Here is a 20,062-nt window from a genome sequence, read left to right as displayed (position 1 = left end):
ATATGTTACTATTTTCAAAAATCAAGCAACAACATCCATCATGCACATATATTATTTAACTCATTAGTCATGTACTAACCGCATACTTTAAATTTTATAACTTTTCGTAACACAACATTCTCATACATTACAAATCCTATTTCCATGTTACTAATACAACAACATTACAAATACACTTCGTCACTTAAACATATTCATAATCACAAAATTCATATTCTCATGCAATTGCTACCCCATCTTTTCCTATCAATTCATCCATTTCCAACACATTACTCATCATTCTCATACACTTTTCTAACAATTCCAACCAACATTGTAAACCAACTATCATGCAACATGCTTTCAATCAACAACATACGAAATCATATTATCACCATCTTTTCTACACATTCCCCATTCTCCACATACATACATCCACTGATTCATGCCACACATCACCATATAGGTACACAATTCACAAGATAAACACATAGCGATCCCGACTCATATCCCATGGTGACCGGTTCAAAATTGTAGGGCGAGTTCACGACTTTAGGACGTCTCCCAAGTCTTTGCATTAGCTCCTACAACCTTTACCCCGGGTTCATTTTAACTGACTCCCTATATTCATTGGGTTCATTGGTTACAGGTTTCAGGATCGTCGCTCGATACCATTTGTAACACCCCATACTCCAAGTGCCTTACCAGGACCACTCAGGTATAAGGATGCCACCATCTCGGTTACCCGAGGCATGATATTCATAAGACAATAACGAAACAACTTTAAAAGTAAATAAAGTTTAAAGTAATTACATAGCAATTCCAAACTGATAAAAGAAATACAAGATTCTCAGACGGTCTACTGCTAAAACTATCAAAGCTACAAAACATCGTCTGACACAGCGGAAAACTTCTAACTGCCACGTGATGACTCATCCCGGCCTATCCCATACGCGTCATATCATACCGCTCAATAACCGCTCACCACCCCGAATGGATCACCACGTTTTTAAAACATTTAAACGGGGCCAAGACTAATCACACAACTCAATATATCAACAATAAGATAAAAGACGACTTAACCACACACACACACACAATCACGCCAATCCCAACAATCTCAATCACCGACGGTCCACTGGGGACCACCCGATGGGGGACCGCATGCGTTCCCACCTAAGCCCCGCTCATCATACCGAGCGATAACCCTGTCCCATTAATGTGCACATCCCCTTCCGTGGCGGGTTCCACGAAGGGCGAAACTAGGGCGTGAAGCCACTCCCGCAAGTGACCCTACTCAGCCGAGGACACGCCTCGAGAACCAGCGACAAACAATCACAATCAACAAACCGTCACAATACAATTACTATATTATTCACTCAACCACAACACATCAACAATCATCTCATTATGGGACTAATACTGAGTAGGAAATCCTACCTGGAAAGCACAACAGTCAGACGGTATCAACAGCTGTATCAAAAATCCTCTTTTACAAAACCTCCTCCTATCATACAAACACATAAACACTACCAAATCACAATCTACACAAAACCCCCAAATCCCCATATTAGGGTTTAACCAACTTAAAGGAAAAACAGTAAAAAGGGTACATAGATCTTACCCTCGATGCAAGGATCTCAACGGTATAACCAACGATGAAAACCGACCTTCCAAACTCCGGGATTTGCTAACAATGCGATTAAGATGATGAACGTACTTGCTTTCTCTCTTTGACAGTAAATTAAGTTTTGCAAAAGTGTTTAGAATGATGACGGAAAAGGTTATATATCTTAATCGGGCGAGAAAAACTCCCCGTAAACCGGCTACTCGATCGAGTTATATATCCAAGGCCCAATTCGTGTAATTTTTTTTTTCTTTTTTTTTTTTTTTTTTTTTGTTTCGACTCGTTTTGTATAAAACATTTAAAATAATTAATTTCCGTCTTTGTATTATATTTTGTTTTCGACAATTCAAATAATTAATTACCATCTTTATATTATATTTTTATCTTTAATATTTCGGACTCGTTTTGTATAAAATAATTAAAATAATTAATTACCGTCTTTGTATTCTTTTTATTTTATTTTTTATTTATTCCGACTCATTTCGTAGGAAATACTTAATTATTAACTAATTTATCGAAATGCGTGCGCAGGTGATTAACGATGGAGATGGTATTGATTACTCAGATCATTTTACGACTACCTTGTTCTTTGCATCAAGTATGGAAGCGTTTAATTGGGCATATGAGATCGGACTCCTACTCGGGTTTGGTATAAAAAGAGCAAGCAACAAGAGAGTTGGTCGTAACACGAATTTGAGAAAAGATTATTTTGTTTGTCGGATGGGTGGAAAAGGTCCCGTAAATAAGGATGCCGATTCTTTAATGAGGGGTAACACGGCCACCGCGTGGTGCAAATGCAAATTTTCAATGAAAGTTATTGAATTAGAAGAGAATAAGTGGAAGCTTGTGATGAGATCCGGGTTTCATAATCATGCTTTAACGTTGTATTGTGACGGCGACAGATACTTTGCAAAGTTTGATGAAGAGGAGTTGGCTTATATTGATGCCCAAGTTAGAGCTCATGTTAGACCGGCAATTATTAGTGCGGGTTTGCATCAACGGAATCCGGAAAAGTCAAGACCTAATCGGCGACAAATCTACAATCGTTCTCAGAAAGTAAGGGCCGAGGAAAGTGATGGGAGAAACCCGGCACAACAGATGTTAGCACTTGCGGTTCAGCATAAGTACGTTCATTATTGGGTCACTGATCAGGAGACCGAGGAGCTAACCCACGTGTTCATGGCTCATCCAGAAGCTGTTAAGATGTTTCGATCATACTATTATGTGGTATTGATCGATTCCACGTACAAGACAAATTTATACTGTCTTCCGCTTGTTGAGATGGTTGGAGTCACACCCGTCGGGAAGAGCTTTGTCATCGCGTATGCTCTTGTGACGCATGAGTCCGAGGATGGATATTTGTGGGTCTTACGGAAACTGAAGGCCCTTCTCAATGATGCCGTTCAACCTAATGCTATTGTTACTGATTGCGAGGCAGGTTTGTTAAACGCGATTCCCATTGTTTTTCTGGATTCGTCTCACTTGCTATGTCTTTGGCATATATATTCTAACGTGGAGACGAAAGCACTTGATATCACGGGTCAGGATAGTTGGGCTAAGCACATAACTTGTAACTTGTTTGAAGCGGTTGTCGAGGCGGAGACCGAAGATAAGTTTAATGTGGCGTGGGGCAATTTGGCAAGGCAATGGGCGGGAGTGGCGGCTTATATTGAGAGGCAATGGTTCCCGCACTTGGAAAAATGGGCCAAGTATAGAACGAACAAGATAACTCATTTTGAGAATACTTCTACATCCCGGGTTGAGTCGGCTCATGCGAATTTGAAGAGATGGTTGAATAGCGAAACCGCCGTTGATAGCATCTGGATTCGGTTTCATTCTTTGATGGAAACGCAACATGTTGAGATCCGACACTCGTTGGAGTTATCTAGATCGAGGCGGTTGACGGGGATTCAGCGATTATTTTCCAGACTTTCTTTAAAAATATCAAAGAATGCCATCAGTGAATTGCGTGAAGAATTCGAAAGAAGTGCCAAGATGACGGAAGATGCCTTGATTATCGATTGCGGTTGTGTAAAGGCTACTACACTTGGTTTGTTATGTGCTTGTTCACTTCATCGCATTGTTAGAAACGGATCTCGGGTCCCTGTTGATGTGTTACATGCATTTTGGAGGAAGTTGGAGTACGATGGTTCCGAGGCAATGCCAGCTTGTGACGATGATCGATTGGAGGAGTTATTCGATGAAATTCGGAATGCAGATCCGAGTATGAGATCATCCATGTTCGATGCCCTTTACTCTCAGATACATCAGTCTCCACAACCCCAACCCTAACCTCGTACCCTATCCCCGAAGCAGGACGATGCGCTACCAATCTCATAATGGGATTGGGTATTATCTGCACATACCCAAACTGTTGTAAACACCGATCAGGCTGATACGGCTCGGCAATGTCCATGAAATGAACACAACCGGCAAACAGGGTACGTTGATGATACGCCTCCTGACGCGGCCCGTACGGATCCTACCTAATGGAAGCACAAGTAAGCCCATCTAACAACCTCCGATACTCCAACAATTTCTCCGCATTTTGAGCGAAGGGACCAACGGATCTCCAAGAACACGACCGAGGCTGAGTAGGGTCAATTAACGAAGGTGGACCGGGTCTGAACATAGGAAAATACTCATAGATCCACGATTGCAACAAAGTCAAACAACCACCAATAGTCTTCACACCAGCACGTGAAGCCACACCCAACTGTCGGTACATAAAGGCTAGTACAGTGGCTCCCCAAGCATAGTGGTGTACAGCATCAGTATCATACACTAAAGGAAACAACTGAGGACGTAACCTATCACCTGATTTGTCGACAAAAAGTGTCGACCCCAACACCGCAACCAAAAACTCCTGAGCAAAAACAACATCACAACTAGCTGCCGTCATGTCACAAACTGCATCTACCAATATATCCCCACTCTTGAAAATAGGGGCCTTCTTACTAGGGTTTAACGGCAACCTCAATTGATCTGATGAAATCCCAAAGAAGCCACAAACAAACATAAGGGGATCCGCCAACTTCCCGTCATTAGTCTCCACCTTACAACAGTTACTATCAACCCGAACACCTAAGATCTGCGCAACATCGTGAAGGAGTATGGACATCTCCCCAAAAGACATGTGAAAACTGTTGGTGTCGGGTTGCCATCTCTCAACGAAAGCAGAAATAAGGGGCATGTTAAAATGCTCGGCCATGGAATGTAATAGGTGAGAAAGACCACTACCGTCATAAATAGTCTGAACGGCCGGCGGTAGTTCCCAACAACTCAACAACCTCGTCTTACCAAACCGGTGGTAACCCGTCAAAACTGGTCGACCGACCTCATTAGGAGTCGGCCATAAGGTGTTGGCAATGTGGCCCCCAAAGCTAGGAATCACGTGGGGAAACATCGGACCACCCAGAACACGATGATCGATCAACCAATAGACATCCTTACCCGACTTCTTCTTCTTCGGAGCCACGACACTACTAGAACTACCATCCGACATCCACTGAAAACGCCCCTCCTCATTCCGTCTACGTGGCACCCTACGCACTCGCTCATCACCCGCCTCCTCCTCACCTATCACATCACTAGACCGAACCACCTCCTCCAACCGCTCCGCAGTCCACGACTCGGTACTACCATCTCCAACCTCAGACTCAAACTGGAGCCCCTTTCGAGCTCGAACGTGACGGTCATTTCCTCCACCGGCCATCTATTCAAAAAATAATAAAAACGCATTGATTACTTAAATTAATAAAACAAAGAATTTATAAATATAAGTTTAAGTAAATTAAAAAATTAAAAAAAAAAACAAAATAACCCCGAACGGGGTTTATTAGTAATAATTAATTAATATTTTACGTAAACAAAACGAGACGGAAAAAAAATATATTTACAACGACTTGATTACTTAAATTAATAAAACAAAGAATTTATAAATATAAGTTTAAGTAAATTAAAAAATAAATAAATAAACAAAATATCCCCGAACGGGGTTTATTAGTAATAATTAATTAATATTTTACGTAAACAAAACGAGACGGAAAAAAATAAATTTACAAAGACTTCGCCACGGACGAGAATTATTATTAATAATTTATTAGTTTTTAACACTAAAAAAAGACGGAAAATAATGTTTTTAAAAATCTAAAAAATAAATTAAATAATTTTACAACGACTTCGGCACGGACGAGGTTTATTATTAATAATTTATTAGTTTATAACGATAACAAAACAAGACGGAAAAATAAAAAAAATTAAAAAAAAAAAAGAAACGAGAAATTCAAAAGGAAAAAGAAAAAAAAAACCAGAAACTGGGCCAGACGAAGAACATTTTCGTCCAGGTCCGGGCCCAGACAAAAATGTTTTTCGTCCAAGACCCATAATGGACGAAGAACATTTTCGTCTGGGTCTGGACCTGGACGAAAATATTCTTCGTCTGGCCCCAGATTTCGTTTTTTTTTTTTTTTTGGTTTTTTTTTTTCGAATTTTCCGATTGATTTTGGCATAACACGACTTAATCCGATTGAAATCAAAGCATCTATCCTAATTTCGTCTACAATAAAGGCATGTATCCTAATTCCGTCACAAATTTACAAACTAAGCAAAATACTACAAAATTTTTTTAATACTAATCACATACCTTGTTAAATGTTTGAATTCATGACGGAAATGATGCGGTCGATACGTTTTTTTGTTGTTATTTGAGTCGGTTTTTTTTTTCAAAATTTGGAATGTGAAAGGTAGTTTTTGAATAAAAAGGAAAAAATTAGGGGGAGTGTGAGGGAGGGGCAATTTTGGAAGTTCATTAAAACTGTCGACGATATTTAGTAATTTGTCGACGACCTTTAGCAGGCAGGTTGCAAAGATCAATTCTTTTTGGGACGTGTTTTTTACATACGATTTTTATCATATTATCCTTGTCATTTTTTTTCATCACTCATCCAATTGATTTTTTTTCTCTCTTCCTTCATCCCCTTAACCACCAAGTCACATACACCTACCAACCACCTACTCCATTCACCAACTCTGACAATTTCAAATAGATAAATAAAAAATTAATTATAGTAATAGTTAATTAATAAAGAACAATTAAATTAAATTAAATTAATCAAAGAATAAAAAAATAAAAAATAAAAAAACTAATTATTCTAATTTAAACAAAAATAATAATTACGGAGTAATATTACACAAAAAAAAATCAAAAACGACATATACAGCATGCCAGCACTCCGTTAACCCCAACGCCGACCACCCCAATCACCACCTGATCTCCGTTCACAACGTTGTCCCAACCAACAACCTCGACCCGACAACCCAACGCCGACCACCCCCTTACCCACCGTCGACAACGGGTCATCACCTTTCCATCCCACCAGAACTTCATTTAACTCGCTCATCCCATCTAACAACCCCACCCCACAAACCCAATGCCGACCATCCCATCCCACAAACCCGACGCCGACCACCCCCCTTACCTACTGCGCATACCAACAACGACCATCAACCACTGCCATCCACCGCCCATAAACCCTAATCAACAATGTCGCTAATCATATTAATTTTAATTATAATAATAATTTCAATAAAACGTATTAATAATCGCCAATAAACAATATTACTTCACTAATTGGAGAATTATAATCCATTGTTTAAGTTTTTAGAGTAATTAGATCCACTATTAAGTAAAGATGTATATATGAGAATTGTTTTGATTAGGTTTAGGTAAAAAGGTAGGATATGGAAACTTTATGAAAAAATGTATGTGAAGGCGTAAAATCTGTATATGAAAAAGTAATTCTGTTCTTTTTAATCTATATTGAAATTAATACATAAGATAAAGCATGTTTGGTAAACAACATATTGAGTGAAATAAGTAGATTTTGGCCTAATTAGTAGTTTGACTAAGCAATCAACTATTTTCATTTGTTTGGTAAACAGCGTATTTTGATAGCATATTGGTCGGAATCTACTGTTTTTGAATATGCTGCTAATAGAAGCATATTGCATTAGCATATTCAATTTATTTATGAAATGATCATTCTAATTATCCTAAGATCTGCTAATTACCAAACGCCTTTTTTTAATTATGCTAATTTGTTTGATAGTCAAATCTGCTACTAAGATCGGCTAACTGTATTCTGCTAGTGTTATCCGCTATCATGACTCTACTTCTGTTGTTTGCCAAACAGGACCAAGACCAACTTCAAATATCAAAATCCAAATCAACATTTCTACAAAATCTCACTAATTTATAATTTTATCTAATTGCTCCAACATAGTGATAATATAATAAAGTGCTAAATTATGGAATTACAACTCTATGCTCCACTTTTCGTACCAATTACTCACATAAATCGACACTCCAACACCATACTAAATACGACTTATCATGAGGCACTAATCAAAATGTCTCGGTCCATTTTACATGTGCCTTATAGACAAGGCGGCAAGATGCAATTATTATACAATTTCCATTGTTGTAGTTCTAGTTGTTTTATTATACCTGTTTACACAAATGAGTGATTATGTAAATAAATAACAAACACACAAATTGCAACAAAGATAATTTTATCAGATTTGAATATTTTGGGTACAATCTCTATTTATTCTGCTAATTCGATCTCCACGTGACTTGAATGACGATTTTGAAGGAGGGTCTCGTTGACCTGCTTCTCCTTTCGTGAGACGTTGATTTCTTGATTCTCAACTTCACGATTTTGGATGTTTGGCGTCAGGACTTGAAAATTTTGATAGAGGAGGGTCGCTTGAATTTATCCCCTTTGATGATTTGACTTTGGGAAAGAAGGCCTTTAGACTCGAGTTCCTTCACAATTTGACACCTTGGTGACGGCACGAGATTTGAAGTGCTTTGATGTCTTGATCCTCGGAGGCGATGATTAATCTTCTAATTTGGTGGATGGACTTAGAGAAACTTATTTGTTTTGTAGAGAGAATTTTAGAGTTCTCTAGTCTTTATCCTTTTTTTTTCTTCTACTTGTGATTTCTCTAAATGCCGTAAATGATGGAGGATGAGTTTTATTTATAGAGAAAAGTCTCTTGAACCCTAAGCTTTAGTGACCTTGGACTTGGTGGTCGTTTCAACCTGTGGACAGCGGGCCGCCCACGGGGGCGCTTGGTGAGGAGCGAAAACAAGCGTTTGCATTTTGTATGGAGTCGCCACCAATTTTTATGGGAAATTGGAACCGTTCGAATACTTCGTGTCATGTCAAGACACAAAGTAGTGACATGAACACTAAGCAATCGTTACCCTTAGCATTCTATGTCTAGAATGACTCTCGTGGATGCCAATGAACACGGGTGCTCACGGAGATCTGGAGTAAGGGGCGAGGGTACGTATTAGGAAGCTCTTTTGATCGAACACCTAATCCCGCCCGCCTCGACAGCGGCCTCTACTAATGATTAGGGAAGTTATTCGTACTTGATATATCGTCGGTTATATGCATGCAATGCAACATCCATTGTTTTGATCCTAGCATGTGAAGATTAATAGTAAGTCGGTTGACACGTAATTTAGCATACAATTGGGTCGAAGTAGGATTTAATGTTGATTTACATGTGAAAACATACAAATGATAAAAGAAATACAATAATTATAAATTACAATAATGAAAATTACAATAATTACATTGGGATAGGCGATTTATGTCGAAAATACCTTTAAAACGGATAATTCGAGAAAACGAATAAAAGAATAAAATTAAACGAACAGGAATTAGCGTGATATTACGGATAATAGTTAATTAATATGTAAACTAATTAAACTAGGTCAAGGCAACAACGGAGTTCAGGGACAGAACTCAACCAGGAACAGGCGCAGCAGAGCTGCGTCCTTTGGAATAGGCGCAGCAGACGCTGCGTCTGTTCCTTGGCTCAGTTCTGGCTGTGAAGCCGTAATTGCAAGCCGTTAATGTCAATTGGTAAATTTAATGATGGATTAAATTATTTACTCGGATGAAAGCGATTAATAGGTTATTTACATGTGATTAAAGGTCATAAAACGATAAAACATGGATGAGACAGAATTAAGACGGATTAATTACATGGATGAACGATATTAATTACAAATAAACAAATTAAACTAAGCTAATTAGGTTAAATACGATGAGTTAATGACGAATACAATGAACAACAGATGAAAAATATATCGAAGACGGATTCCAGAAACTCAATATGAACAAATCGAATCCCTACAACCCGGATTGAATTTTATGACGAAAACCCGCAAATATGAATTATAAGGGATTTAAGTCGGATTTATGACGAATTAAACATGTGAATGAATTATAAATAAAATACATGTGAATTATATGCTATTATAACAAAGAATTAATGAACAAACAAATAAAACAAATAAAAGACGAACGAATTACAGAGGATGAAGGAAGAAGAAAGGAAGCAGGAACTGCGGCAGCCTCACGAAGAGGCGCAGCAGGTACTGCGCTCCTTCGAAGAGGCGCAGCAGTTGCTGCGTCCTTTCTCGACGGTTATCTTCTGGAAATCCGTAAAAAAGAGGTTTTAAAGCACGGTTTTAGAAATCGGTTTTAATGATATTTTCGACATAAACCTTACAATTGTGATACGATAATTAAAATACAATAAATAAATAAGGATTATACACCCTCAGACTTACATGTTGACGAAACGAGAAGGACTAAGATATCGATTAGTGATGCTCGACGCGAATGCAAAGAAAGTGCCCTCGTAGGAGGAAAACGATTAAGTTGATTGATTAGATTGATTATTGTGTAGTTGGTCAAATTGGTCGGTCATGCAACGGAGAGGCTGGTACCCGGAAGGATCCGAGCTTACGTGGTCGAAAGTGCAAGCACGTAGGCGCCAAATAGTAAGAACAAAGTCTAGAATGCAAAGGGAGAAGAGAAGGGCGGACACTCGCGTGAGAAATATGAGGAGCGAAGGCTTCTATTTATACTAATCACACGACGGAATTATGGTAAGACTAGGATACGGAAGGAAAGATCCGGAAATAACCGACTTAGGTTAAAACACGGAAACTTGGACAAAAAGAAAACCTTGAGGAAAAGGCGCAGCAGAGATGCGTCCCTTGGAAGAGGCGCAGCACCTGCTGCGTCCTTTCCTCAGCGGGTTCCTCCTGCGCAAGAAAGCGCGTTTGACAGCCTGTCGTATTTTAGGCATAACTTTCTCTACAAGACTCGGAATAAGGTGATTTCGGTGGCGTTGGAAAGCTAAGAGAGAGATCTAGAACTTTTTGTGAAATAGGCCTGACCCAAAAAAGTCGTTATGAGCTCGTAAAATGGGCCTAAAGGTCGGGTTGTCATTTTAGCTAAATGAAATACACATTTTGTAATGTAAACTTTAAGTTTAGCCTAATGAAGTTACATGAGACTCAAAATGAGACATAATCTCAACATTTTATGACATCTTAACCTTAGGTAGACAAGCACATTGCTTTGACTCGGGATTTGACGGTTTTAAGAAATGAAGACGGTTTTTGACCCGGACTCCAAATGTACTCTAATTACTGTCAAAACGACTGTATCGGCACGTAGATGACATTTATGAGGTAGACATTAATGTTTGAGCAATCACTTGACGATAATCTTACGAACTGTCACAAATCGTTCCGCGTACCAAACATGCGGCCCAATCATCACCGGGTGGTTTGCGGGAGGTGCAGAAACGAGGTGTCTACAGAGCCCCCACTTTGACTGAGGCTTGGACAAGGCGAAAGTCAAAGTATAGCCATCAGGTCAATCGAAGATTATAACCTGATGACTATGGCGACGCGAGGCGACTCAAGGGGTCTGAGCCAAGGACCTGTCGTCGGGAACATTTTAGAGTCTGTCGACTATCGGGGAGGGTCGTTTAAAGTCCATTAGACTACGTAAGGAAGCTCGCCAGCCATAAGAAGAGACCATACCTGAGACTTCTTTCTCGAGATGTTTCCGGAGGTGCGTAGGAGCTAAGGGCAAGCGTAGGAGCTAAGGGTAAGACCTAAAAGATATATAAGGATTGTGCTAGGGTGTGGGACCCTAAAGGAAAGCATCGATGGGAAGGAGGCCAAATATAAGTTCAACTTAAGGGGTAACCAAGGTTTGGGTGTAGGAACTCTAAGGGAAGGTGGTCCTAAAGGATTATGATCCTAAAGGGAAAAGGTGATCCTAAAGGAATATGATCCTAAGGGAAAAAGTGTATGAACTATAGGGAGTTTGGGAACCTAAAAAGCTAGGTGTATGAACATGGGTATATGAACCTAAAAGGGCGACTGGTATGAGAACTTAAAGGCTTGTGAACCTAAAGGAATTGGGATCCTAAGGTTAAGTTTAGGAACTTACTGGGTTACTAATTCTTGTTTCAAACGCGTGCGTTTAAGCTTTCTAAGGTATGAGAACTACAAAAGGATTTATGGGTTTATGAACCTAAGGACGTTGGTGTGGGAGCTTAAAGGGTTTATGAACCTAAAGGAGGTCATTTTGGGATCTAAGAATCTAGGGGTAAGAATCCTAACTTTGGGTTTACGAACCTAAGGAAGGAGGCTCTGGTTTGGGAACTTCTGGAGAACGACACCTTCGTCGAACTCCGCGGGGAAACACAAAATATAGTGAGGGTAGCAGGACGTCGGTAGAAACTGCTGGGGAATCTGCTTGCGTCGGTCTCAAGCGAACTCTGGCAAAAACTTGAGGTTGAATCTGCTTGCGTCGGTCTCAAGCGAACTCTTGTTGGGGAATATATTGATGATTAGGAACATCTTGATCGCCATGGAAGAAATCTTGAGTGAGCAATCGCAAAATATCTTTGCGCATTTGGGACAGATATTTTGACGACTATGAACATCTTGATCGTCATGGAAGAAATTTTGAGTGAGCAATCAGAAAAATCTTTCTGTTACTGGGAGAATGAAGACTTGGGTGAAGCCCCAAATCGTGAGCGAGCACGCTTCCGATACTTACCTGCATGGATATTAGCCACACAAGAATGCAATCTAATATGCAAATAGAACATAAACACATATGCACGTAAGCAATTATCACATGGACCTCGAATGAGGAAACACATAGGCTTTGCAAAAGTTGTTTCTTTATAAAAGTCGTTTAAAACTTGTTCAAAGAAGTTTGTCGTTTGTAACGCGTTATGCATATTCAATGGACTTTAGACACGTGACTGACATGACGTAGACCTTATATGGACGTGACGCGAAATGTAGACTTAGATTTGACTGACGCGACACTAACTTAGATTTGACGCGACACGGGGATGACCTTGGCAGACTTTGCCTAAGCATGCGCGACCCCTAGCGTATTGCGAAAAGGTAGGGTTTCCCTACTCAGTTGAGTGTGTAATTAAGTTTAAGACGATGTTGTTTGATGTACTAACATGATTATTCGATTGTTGAGATTTTTTAATTTGTAATTGGCTTGTTATATTGGTATTGCTATTTTGGTTGTTGATGTATATGGGGTTTGCGAGGTTCGCCCTTGGCTGAGTGGAGTCGTCATCAAGAATGGATTCACGCCCTTGATTCGCCACTTGTGGTTCCCGTCACAAGAGGAATGTTCACATTAATGGACATGAGTTATTCGCTCTTGGTGTTGAGCGGGGCTTAGGTGGTAAGGCTGCAGTCCCCACTGACGGTGTGGATTACCTGTTGCGATGGGTAATTTGGCAGGGCTACACTATTGAGTGGGCTTACTCTGTCGAGTAAGTATGTTTTGATTTACGAAACAGTGTTCTGCCTGTAGGGTACTCGATCCAATAGCCTTGGCACTCGATCGAGTAAGTGGCACTCGATCGAGTATGTTACTTACTCGATCGAATAAGTCGGTTATCGGGTAATATTTTGACGGGTTTTGTTAATAATGCGAATTTGTATATATAATACTTCGTTATCTTTCTTAAACACTTTTATAAACCTAATACACATAAAAAGAGATTGCAAACTACGTTGTTCTCCACATTCGCATTATTGGCAAATCCCGGAGCTAGAGAGGTTGGGTCTGAGAGAGTATGAGTCTGTAAGAGAGGAAGTTTTTATACCTTCGGGTGAGTCTGTATTGTATGGGAGGTTGTATAGAGATGTATCCAAGATAGTTGGGCAAGTTGATCTACCTATAGACTTGCTAGAGTTTCCTTTAGGGGGCTTTGAGATGATAGTCGGGATGGATTGGTTAGAAAAGTACAAAGCTAAGATAGATTGTCATCAAAAGAAAGTTTCCTAAGAGGTCCTAAGGGGATTAGTGTGTCTTATCGTGGGTTTGTTGTCAAACCCAAAGTTAAGTTGATTGCAACCGTGACCTTGAAGTCCTATCCGAGGGGTGCCCGTTGATCTTGTGCCATGTGAGAGATGACAGGATGGAGAGTCCGACAGTTGAACAGATACCAGTTGTGGGGGAGTTTCCAGATGTCTTTCCAGAGGAGATTCCGGGGTTGCCACCTAAGAGGGAGATAGATTTCAGTGTTGAGCTGAAACCGGGGATGGGGCCAATCTTTAAGGCACCGTACCGGATGGGTCCTAAGGAGTTTGAGGAGCTCAGGAAGCAGTTGGATGATCTGATTGAGAGGGGATACATTAGACCTAGTGTATCACCGTGGAGAGCGCCAGTTATGTTTGTGAAAAAGAAAGATGGGAGCTTGAGGTTGTGCATAGATTACATGGAGCTGAACAGAGTGACGGTGAAGAACAAGTATCCTTTACCAAGGATAGATGACCTGTTTGATTAGTTGAGTGGTGCAACAGTCTTTTCTAAGATTGATTTGAGGTCGGGGTACCATCAGGTGAAGATTAGAGAGGAGGAAATACCAAAGACAGGTTTCACGTCGAGGTATGGCCATTATGAGTATGTAGTGATGCCTTTTGGGTTATCTAATGCACCCGCTGTGTTTATGGATTTGATGAACAGAGTCTTCAGTCAGTTTTTGGACAAGTTTGTAGTGGTTTTCATAGATGACATCTTATTCTTTTCTAAGACTAAGGAGGAGCATGAGGAGCATCTGAGGATTGTGTTGCAGACCTTGAGTTGTATGCAAAGTTGTCCAAGTGTGAGTTCTGGTTGGAGAAAGTTGTTTTTCTGGGACATTTGATTTCAAAGGAAGGGGTAGCTGTGGATCCTGCAAGGATTGAGGCAGTTACCAAGTGGAAAGCACCAACGAATGTAGCTGAGATCAAGAGTTTCTTGGATTTAGCTGGGTATTATCGACGGTTCGTGAAGGATTTCTCCAAGATTGCTAGACCTATGACAGCTTTGATGAGGAAAGAGAACAGGTTTTGTTGGGATGAGAGTTGTGAGACGACGTTCTAAACATTAAAGGAGTGTTTGACCACAGCTTCAATCTTAGCATTGCCTGAAGGGAATGAGAACTTTGAAGTGTATATAGATGCTTTAAAGAATGGGTTGGGATGTGTGTTGATGCAGAATGGTAAAGTGATTGCCTATGCTTCTAGGAAATTGAAGCCTTATGAGGAGAATTATCCTACACACGATCTGGAGTTGGGTGCAGTTGTGTTTGCTCTTAAGATTTAGAGACATTACCTATATGGGGCGACCTTTAAGGTATTTTCAGATCACAAGAGTCTCAAGTACATCTTCACTCAAATGAGTTGAACATGAGACAGAGGAGGTGGATGAAGTTGATTGGCGATTATGACATGGATATTATCTACCATGAAGGGAAAGCCAATATAGTTGCAGATGCTTTGAGCAGGAAGAGTGTACATTCTTTGTGCACAGCTATATCTTTGATAAGATTGAGAGATGAGGTTGGGATGTTTGGGATACATATGATCCAGAAAGGGGATGCCATGGGAGATTTGACAGTGCAGCCTGATCTTTATGATGACATTCGCGGTAAACAGGTGATAGATCCCAAGATGGTGGAGTGGAGAGCTGGAGTAGATAAAGGGACGGTGTCTAGACTCTCTATTCATACAGATGGTAGTCTGTGGTTCGATGGGAGGTGGTGTGTCCCTAATGATGAGGAGCTGAAAAAGACAATCATGACAGAGGCTCATTGTACACCATACTCAGTACATCCAGGTGGTGACAAGCTATACAAGGATTTAAAGAAGACTTTCTGGTGGCCTGGGATGAAGAAAGAAACAACTGAGTTTGTGGCCCGTTGTTTGACATGTCACAGTGTTAAAGGGGAGCAGCGACGACCACAAGGTAAGATTCAATCTCTTGAGGTACCTGAGTGGAAGTGGGAGTCCATTTCTATGGATTTTATCGTGGGTTTTCCGAAGTGTCAACAAGGTAACAACATGATATGGGTTATCGTGGATCGACTGACCAAGTCAGCTCATTTTGTGCCATTGAAAAATACATGGACTAAGGCACAATTAGCTATGGCTTATCGGAAGAATGTGCTGAGATTGCATGGGGTGCCTAAAGACATAGTATCTGACAGAGATTCGGGGTTTATCTCACGGTTTTGGAAAGAGTTGCAGGAGTATTTAGGAACTACATTAAAGATGAGTACAACATTTCATCCTGCGACAGAAGGTCAGACAGAGAGGACAATCAAGACTCTGGAGGATATGTTACGAGCTTATGATGGCTTTTGGTGGTAGATGAGAACAGAAGTTAGATTTGATTGAATTTTCTTATAACAACAGCTATCACACCAGTATTAGCATGGCGCCATTTGAGGCTTTATATGGGAGGAGATGTAGGAGTCCGATTTGTTGGGACGACAGTGCTGAGGCAGTGGTTTTAGGACCAGAGATGGTACATGAGATGTGATACGTGCATTTTGTATAGTCTTTTTTAGCCTATTTCAGCACGTATTTCTATGCATTTTTATACTGTTTTTGTAGTATTTTTCCCCGAATTGGCTACTTTGGTTCGTTTTGTCCGTTTTGTAGAAATGAACGCGAAAGTAGTGGAATCATACCCTTTTCGTCCTTTTTGCATGCATTTAGAGGAGACGGGATTTTCCTGAGTGAGATACTGCGTTGGGAAGCGTGATGGCACGGATTACGAGGCAGTCGAGCACGGACTTGAGCTGATTTGAAGACAAAGGACTCGATCGAGCAGTTTATTCACTCGATCGAGTGGTTTTTACGTCCCCTGTTGGTCGATCGAGTAGTTTTCTACTCGATCCCGAAGTTGCTGAAAAGAGAGTTACTTGATGGAGTAACTATCTACTCGATCGAGTAACTATCTACTCGACCGAGTAGATTTTGCTGAGGTTTGCTCGATCGAGTGGTTTTATTCCACTCGATCGAGTGGTTTCTACTATTATGGGCTTTAATTAGCCCGTGAGTTGTTTTATTTCGTTAAACTTATCTATTTTCCTATTTAAGCACGCATTTACTAGGTTATTAGGCATCTAATCTTTACTTAGCTTTTGAACTATCAAACTTTACTGCGTTGGTTTTCTTTCACTGTAACTTTACTTTGGGAATTGTTCTGCTCGGATTCGATTGTTCTTTACGCAGGATTCGCACGATTGTAATTCCTTTCTTTTCTCTTAATAATAATCTCTCTTTTGTTTGCTTTAATTCTTCATTTGGTCGTATTTAGCTTCTGCCCTAATTTCTCTTTTATGCATTTTACTTGTTATTTCATTATGTTTATTGTTAATTCATTGTTGATTATTAGTTTTGATATTAATAGCGATATGAGTAGCTAAATTTAATGCATGTTGGGATTAGGGGATCTGCGGTAGGAATGTGACGATGTAGTAAATGAAATAGATGAATTAATTGTGAGATCCTGTCACTATAGCAATTTAATTGTATTTATCGACTTAGTTGAGTGCACGCTTCTGAGTCATCTCTTTAATCTAGCTAAAATTAATCCTAGATCGAAAGATTGGACTAAATAGGTCTGCTATGAACAATAGACTACCCTGACAAGAATGAAAGTTAAGTTAGCGGTATTTTAGGATAGAAAGTGGACCGAAAGGACCTTTCCACATCCGCCTTGCATTAATTCATCTGAGTTATTTACAGCTGAGTCACTGGACTACCGTAGTGAACCGAATTCCTAACATGTCCCTTCTCTATCTGATAGTTTAATCCTATTTTCTTGCCTTTACTGCTCTTGTCTCTTTTTCTCTTTCTTTAAACTTTGTAGTTTAGAAATCGTACTCAAACCCCCGTTACTCTTAGACTAACTTAATACAGATAAATCTCATTTTTGCCTCCCTGTGGAGATCGACCCTACTTGCTGCTAGCTTCTGTTAGTTGTATTTAGGTTTATTTTTGGTACAGAAACGACCATATCAAATTTTGGCACCGTTGCCGGGGAGGCAATTGCCCTATCTGTTTTTGTTTCGTTTATTTTATCCGTCTCAGGGAATTTTTATTCCTTGAGGCAGTTCTTACTTATTTTCCTTCAGTGTTGTTTATGCCCAGTCGACGGGTTTGAGTTAGTTTTGGTGATTGAGAACGGAGAGATTGTTCAGGCATAGACTCCGTCTGCAGAGAAAATCACGAAAGGAAGACTTGAGTACTTTCGAGCCAGAGCTAGATCATTCTCTTTTCGCATAAGAGATTCCTATTTCTGCCGATCAACCAGTAAAGATGCCAAAGCTTTCTAGTCATTCGGTACCTAAAGCAACCTCGATTCCAAAAGGTTTCAATCTCCAGACTGAGGATGGAAATACATTCGACATCCGTCCTTCTTACATCAATCTGGTGGAGAGAAATATTTATAGAGGTGTGGCAGGTGAAGACCCGAGGAAGCACATGGAAGTCTTTACAGACTATTGTTCTACTATCCCCGCCACTAAGGGGGTAACTCAAGACAAGATTAAGGAGGTTCTATTTCCTTTCTCTTTGACTGAATCAGCCAGGGAGTGGCTGACTGACTTGGACCGCACAGCTGCAGGGGTTATAAATTGGGAGTCTCTTGCTCTTGCCTTTTACAAGAGATATTTCCCTCCACAGCGCACCAATCTGCTGAGGGCCAAGATTACCAGTTTCAGGCAGGCTCCCGATGAGACTTTATATGAGGCGTGGTCCCGATTCAAGAAGTTGGTGAGGTCTATTCCTCACCATTGTTTTGACCCATGGTTTATAACCAATCAGTTCTACAATGGGCTGTATGATGACCACAGAGCCATACTTGACGCGTCGTCTAGTGGGAGATTCCAGGAAAATACAGATGATGATAAGGGATGGGCCCTTATTGAGGAGATGGCGAATCACAGTGCTGAGTATGGTAACCCGAGGGATAGTATAAGAACAGTTCATGCAGTCGATAAGCAGGTTGTGGCTCAGCTGGAAGCCATGAATGCTAGATTTGACAAGTTGGAGTTACAAGCTGCTGGGGAGCCTCAGACGGTCCATGTTCTTACTAGAGGAGAGTCTGTTTCATGTGAGAGATGTGGGAGTAATGATGGCCACACTGCTGTTAGCTGTCTTGTGGAGAAGAAACAAGTCATTGCCTTTCAGCAATATAGGCAAGAAGGGGGTTCCTATTACAACAACCAAGGGGCAGTCCATCCCAATTTGAGGTGAACTAGTCAAAATGTGCTCAATCCTACCCCTCCTCCGCACCAGCAGCAGCCATATGTTCCTCCACATAAGAATCAACAAGGCTTTCAGAAACCTCCTTCCTTCGCTCCTCCCAATCACGGTGCATCATGTTCCGGTGGGGTGAGTGAAATAGGTGAGCTTAAGTCTATGTTGCAGTCCTTTACAAAGCAGTGGCAGCTGAGTGATCAACAGAAAGATGCGTCCATTAAGGCACTTGAAACTCAAGTTGCCCAACTAGCCACGAATCAATCCACAAGGAAGCAGGGTCAATTACCGACTCAAAATGAGAAGAATCCATATGAGACGGTAAATTTAATCAATCTGAGAAGCGGTCGTTCATATGAGGGACCGGAAATGCAAAAATCAAACCCAAGGAAGGGCGATAACTGATGATGAACAGTGTTCTGGCGAAGAAAATGAGCTGACGGCTAAGAAAGTGCTCGATCGACTGGTTTCTGGAGGTCGATCGAGCAGTTTTAATGGTCAAAGTACTCGATCGAGTGGTTTATCTACTCGATCGAGTGAACAGAAAAAGCAGACTGTTCGATCGAGTGATATTTCCACTCGATCGAGTGATATTGATGAAGAAACCACTCGATCGAATGGGCAATTTGGTCGATCGAGTAGTTTAGATGACGGGAAGCTTGATCGAGAGCCTGCTAGTGCTCGATTAAGCGAGAAATCACCAGAAAGACCTCGTTCGAGAGGTAAGAAGCGTCCAAAGGATACAGAGCTTGCTCCGGGTGATACATTGGAATAGAGAAACAAGGGACTCGAGATACCCATCACGGTTCCCTTCCCGAGGCGTCTGCAGAATACTAAAGCTAATCAACAATTCGGCAAATTTTTCGAACTTCTGAGAAGCTTAGAAGTCACTGTGCCATTCACCGAGTTGCTGACAAAGGTACCTCCTTACCTTAAATTTATGAAAGAATTTTTATCGCGTAAGAGGAATATTAGTGATAATGAGA

The 20,062-nt window shown here is 40.6% G+C and overlaps 1 protein-coding gene across 1 annotated transcript; it reads left to right on the top strand.

Moving 5' to 3' along the window:
* Window positions 1–2,413: 2,413 nt before the first annotated feature.
* LOC141614697 (PKS-NRPS hybrid synthetase cheA-like) lies at window positions 2,414–3,898 on the top strand. Its single transcript, XM_074433442.1, has 2 exons — window positions 2,414–3,249; window positions 3,568–3,898. The coding sequence occupies exons 1-2, from the start codon at window positions 2,414–2,416 to the stop codon at window positions 3,896–3,898; spliced, it is 1,167 nt and encodes a 388-aa protein (XP_074289543.1).
* Window positions 3,899–20,062: the final 16,164 nt, after the last annotated feature.

Source organism: Silene latifolia, chromosome 11 (assembly GCF_048544455.1).
Source record: "Silene latifolia isolate original U9 population chromosome 11, ASM4854445v1, whole genome shotgun sequence".
Lineage (NCBI taxonomy): Eukaryota > Viridiplantae > Streptophyta > Magnoliopsida > Caryophyllales > Caryophyllaceae > Silene > Silene latifolia.
This window is presented reverse-complemented; position numbering and strand designations above follow the sequence as displayed.

Excerpts from the sequence above, each read along its gene's own strand:
- LOC141614697 (XM_074433442.1), top strand. The coding sequence starts at position 2,414 with ATGAAAGTTATTGAATTAGAAGAGAATAAGTGGAAGCTTGTGATGAGA. Across the intron at positions 3,250-3,567 it reads GCGTGGGGCAATTTGGCAAG|TGAATTGCGTGAAGAATTCG; the intron begins GCAATGGGCGGG and ends GAATGCCATCAG.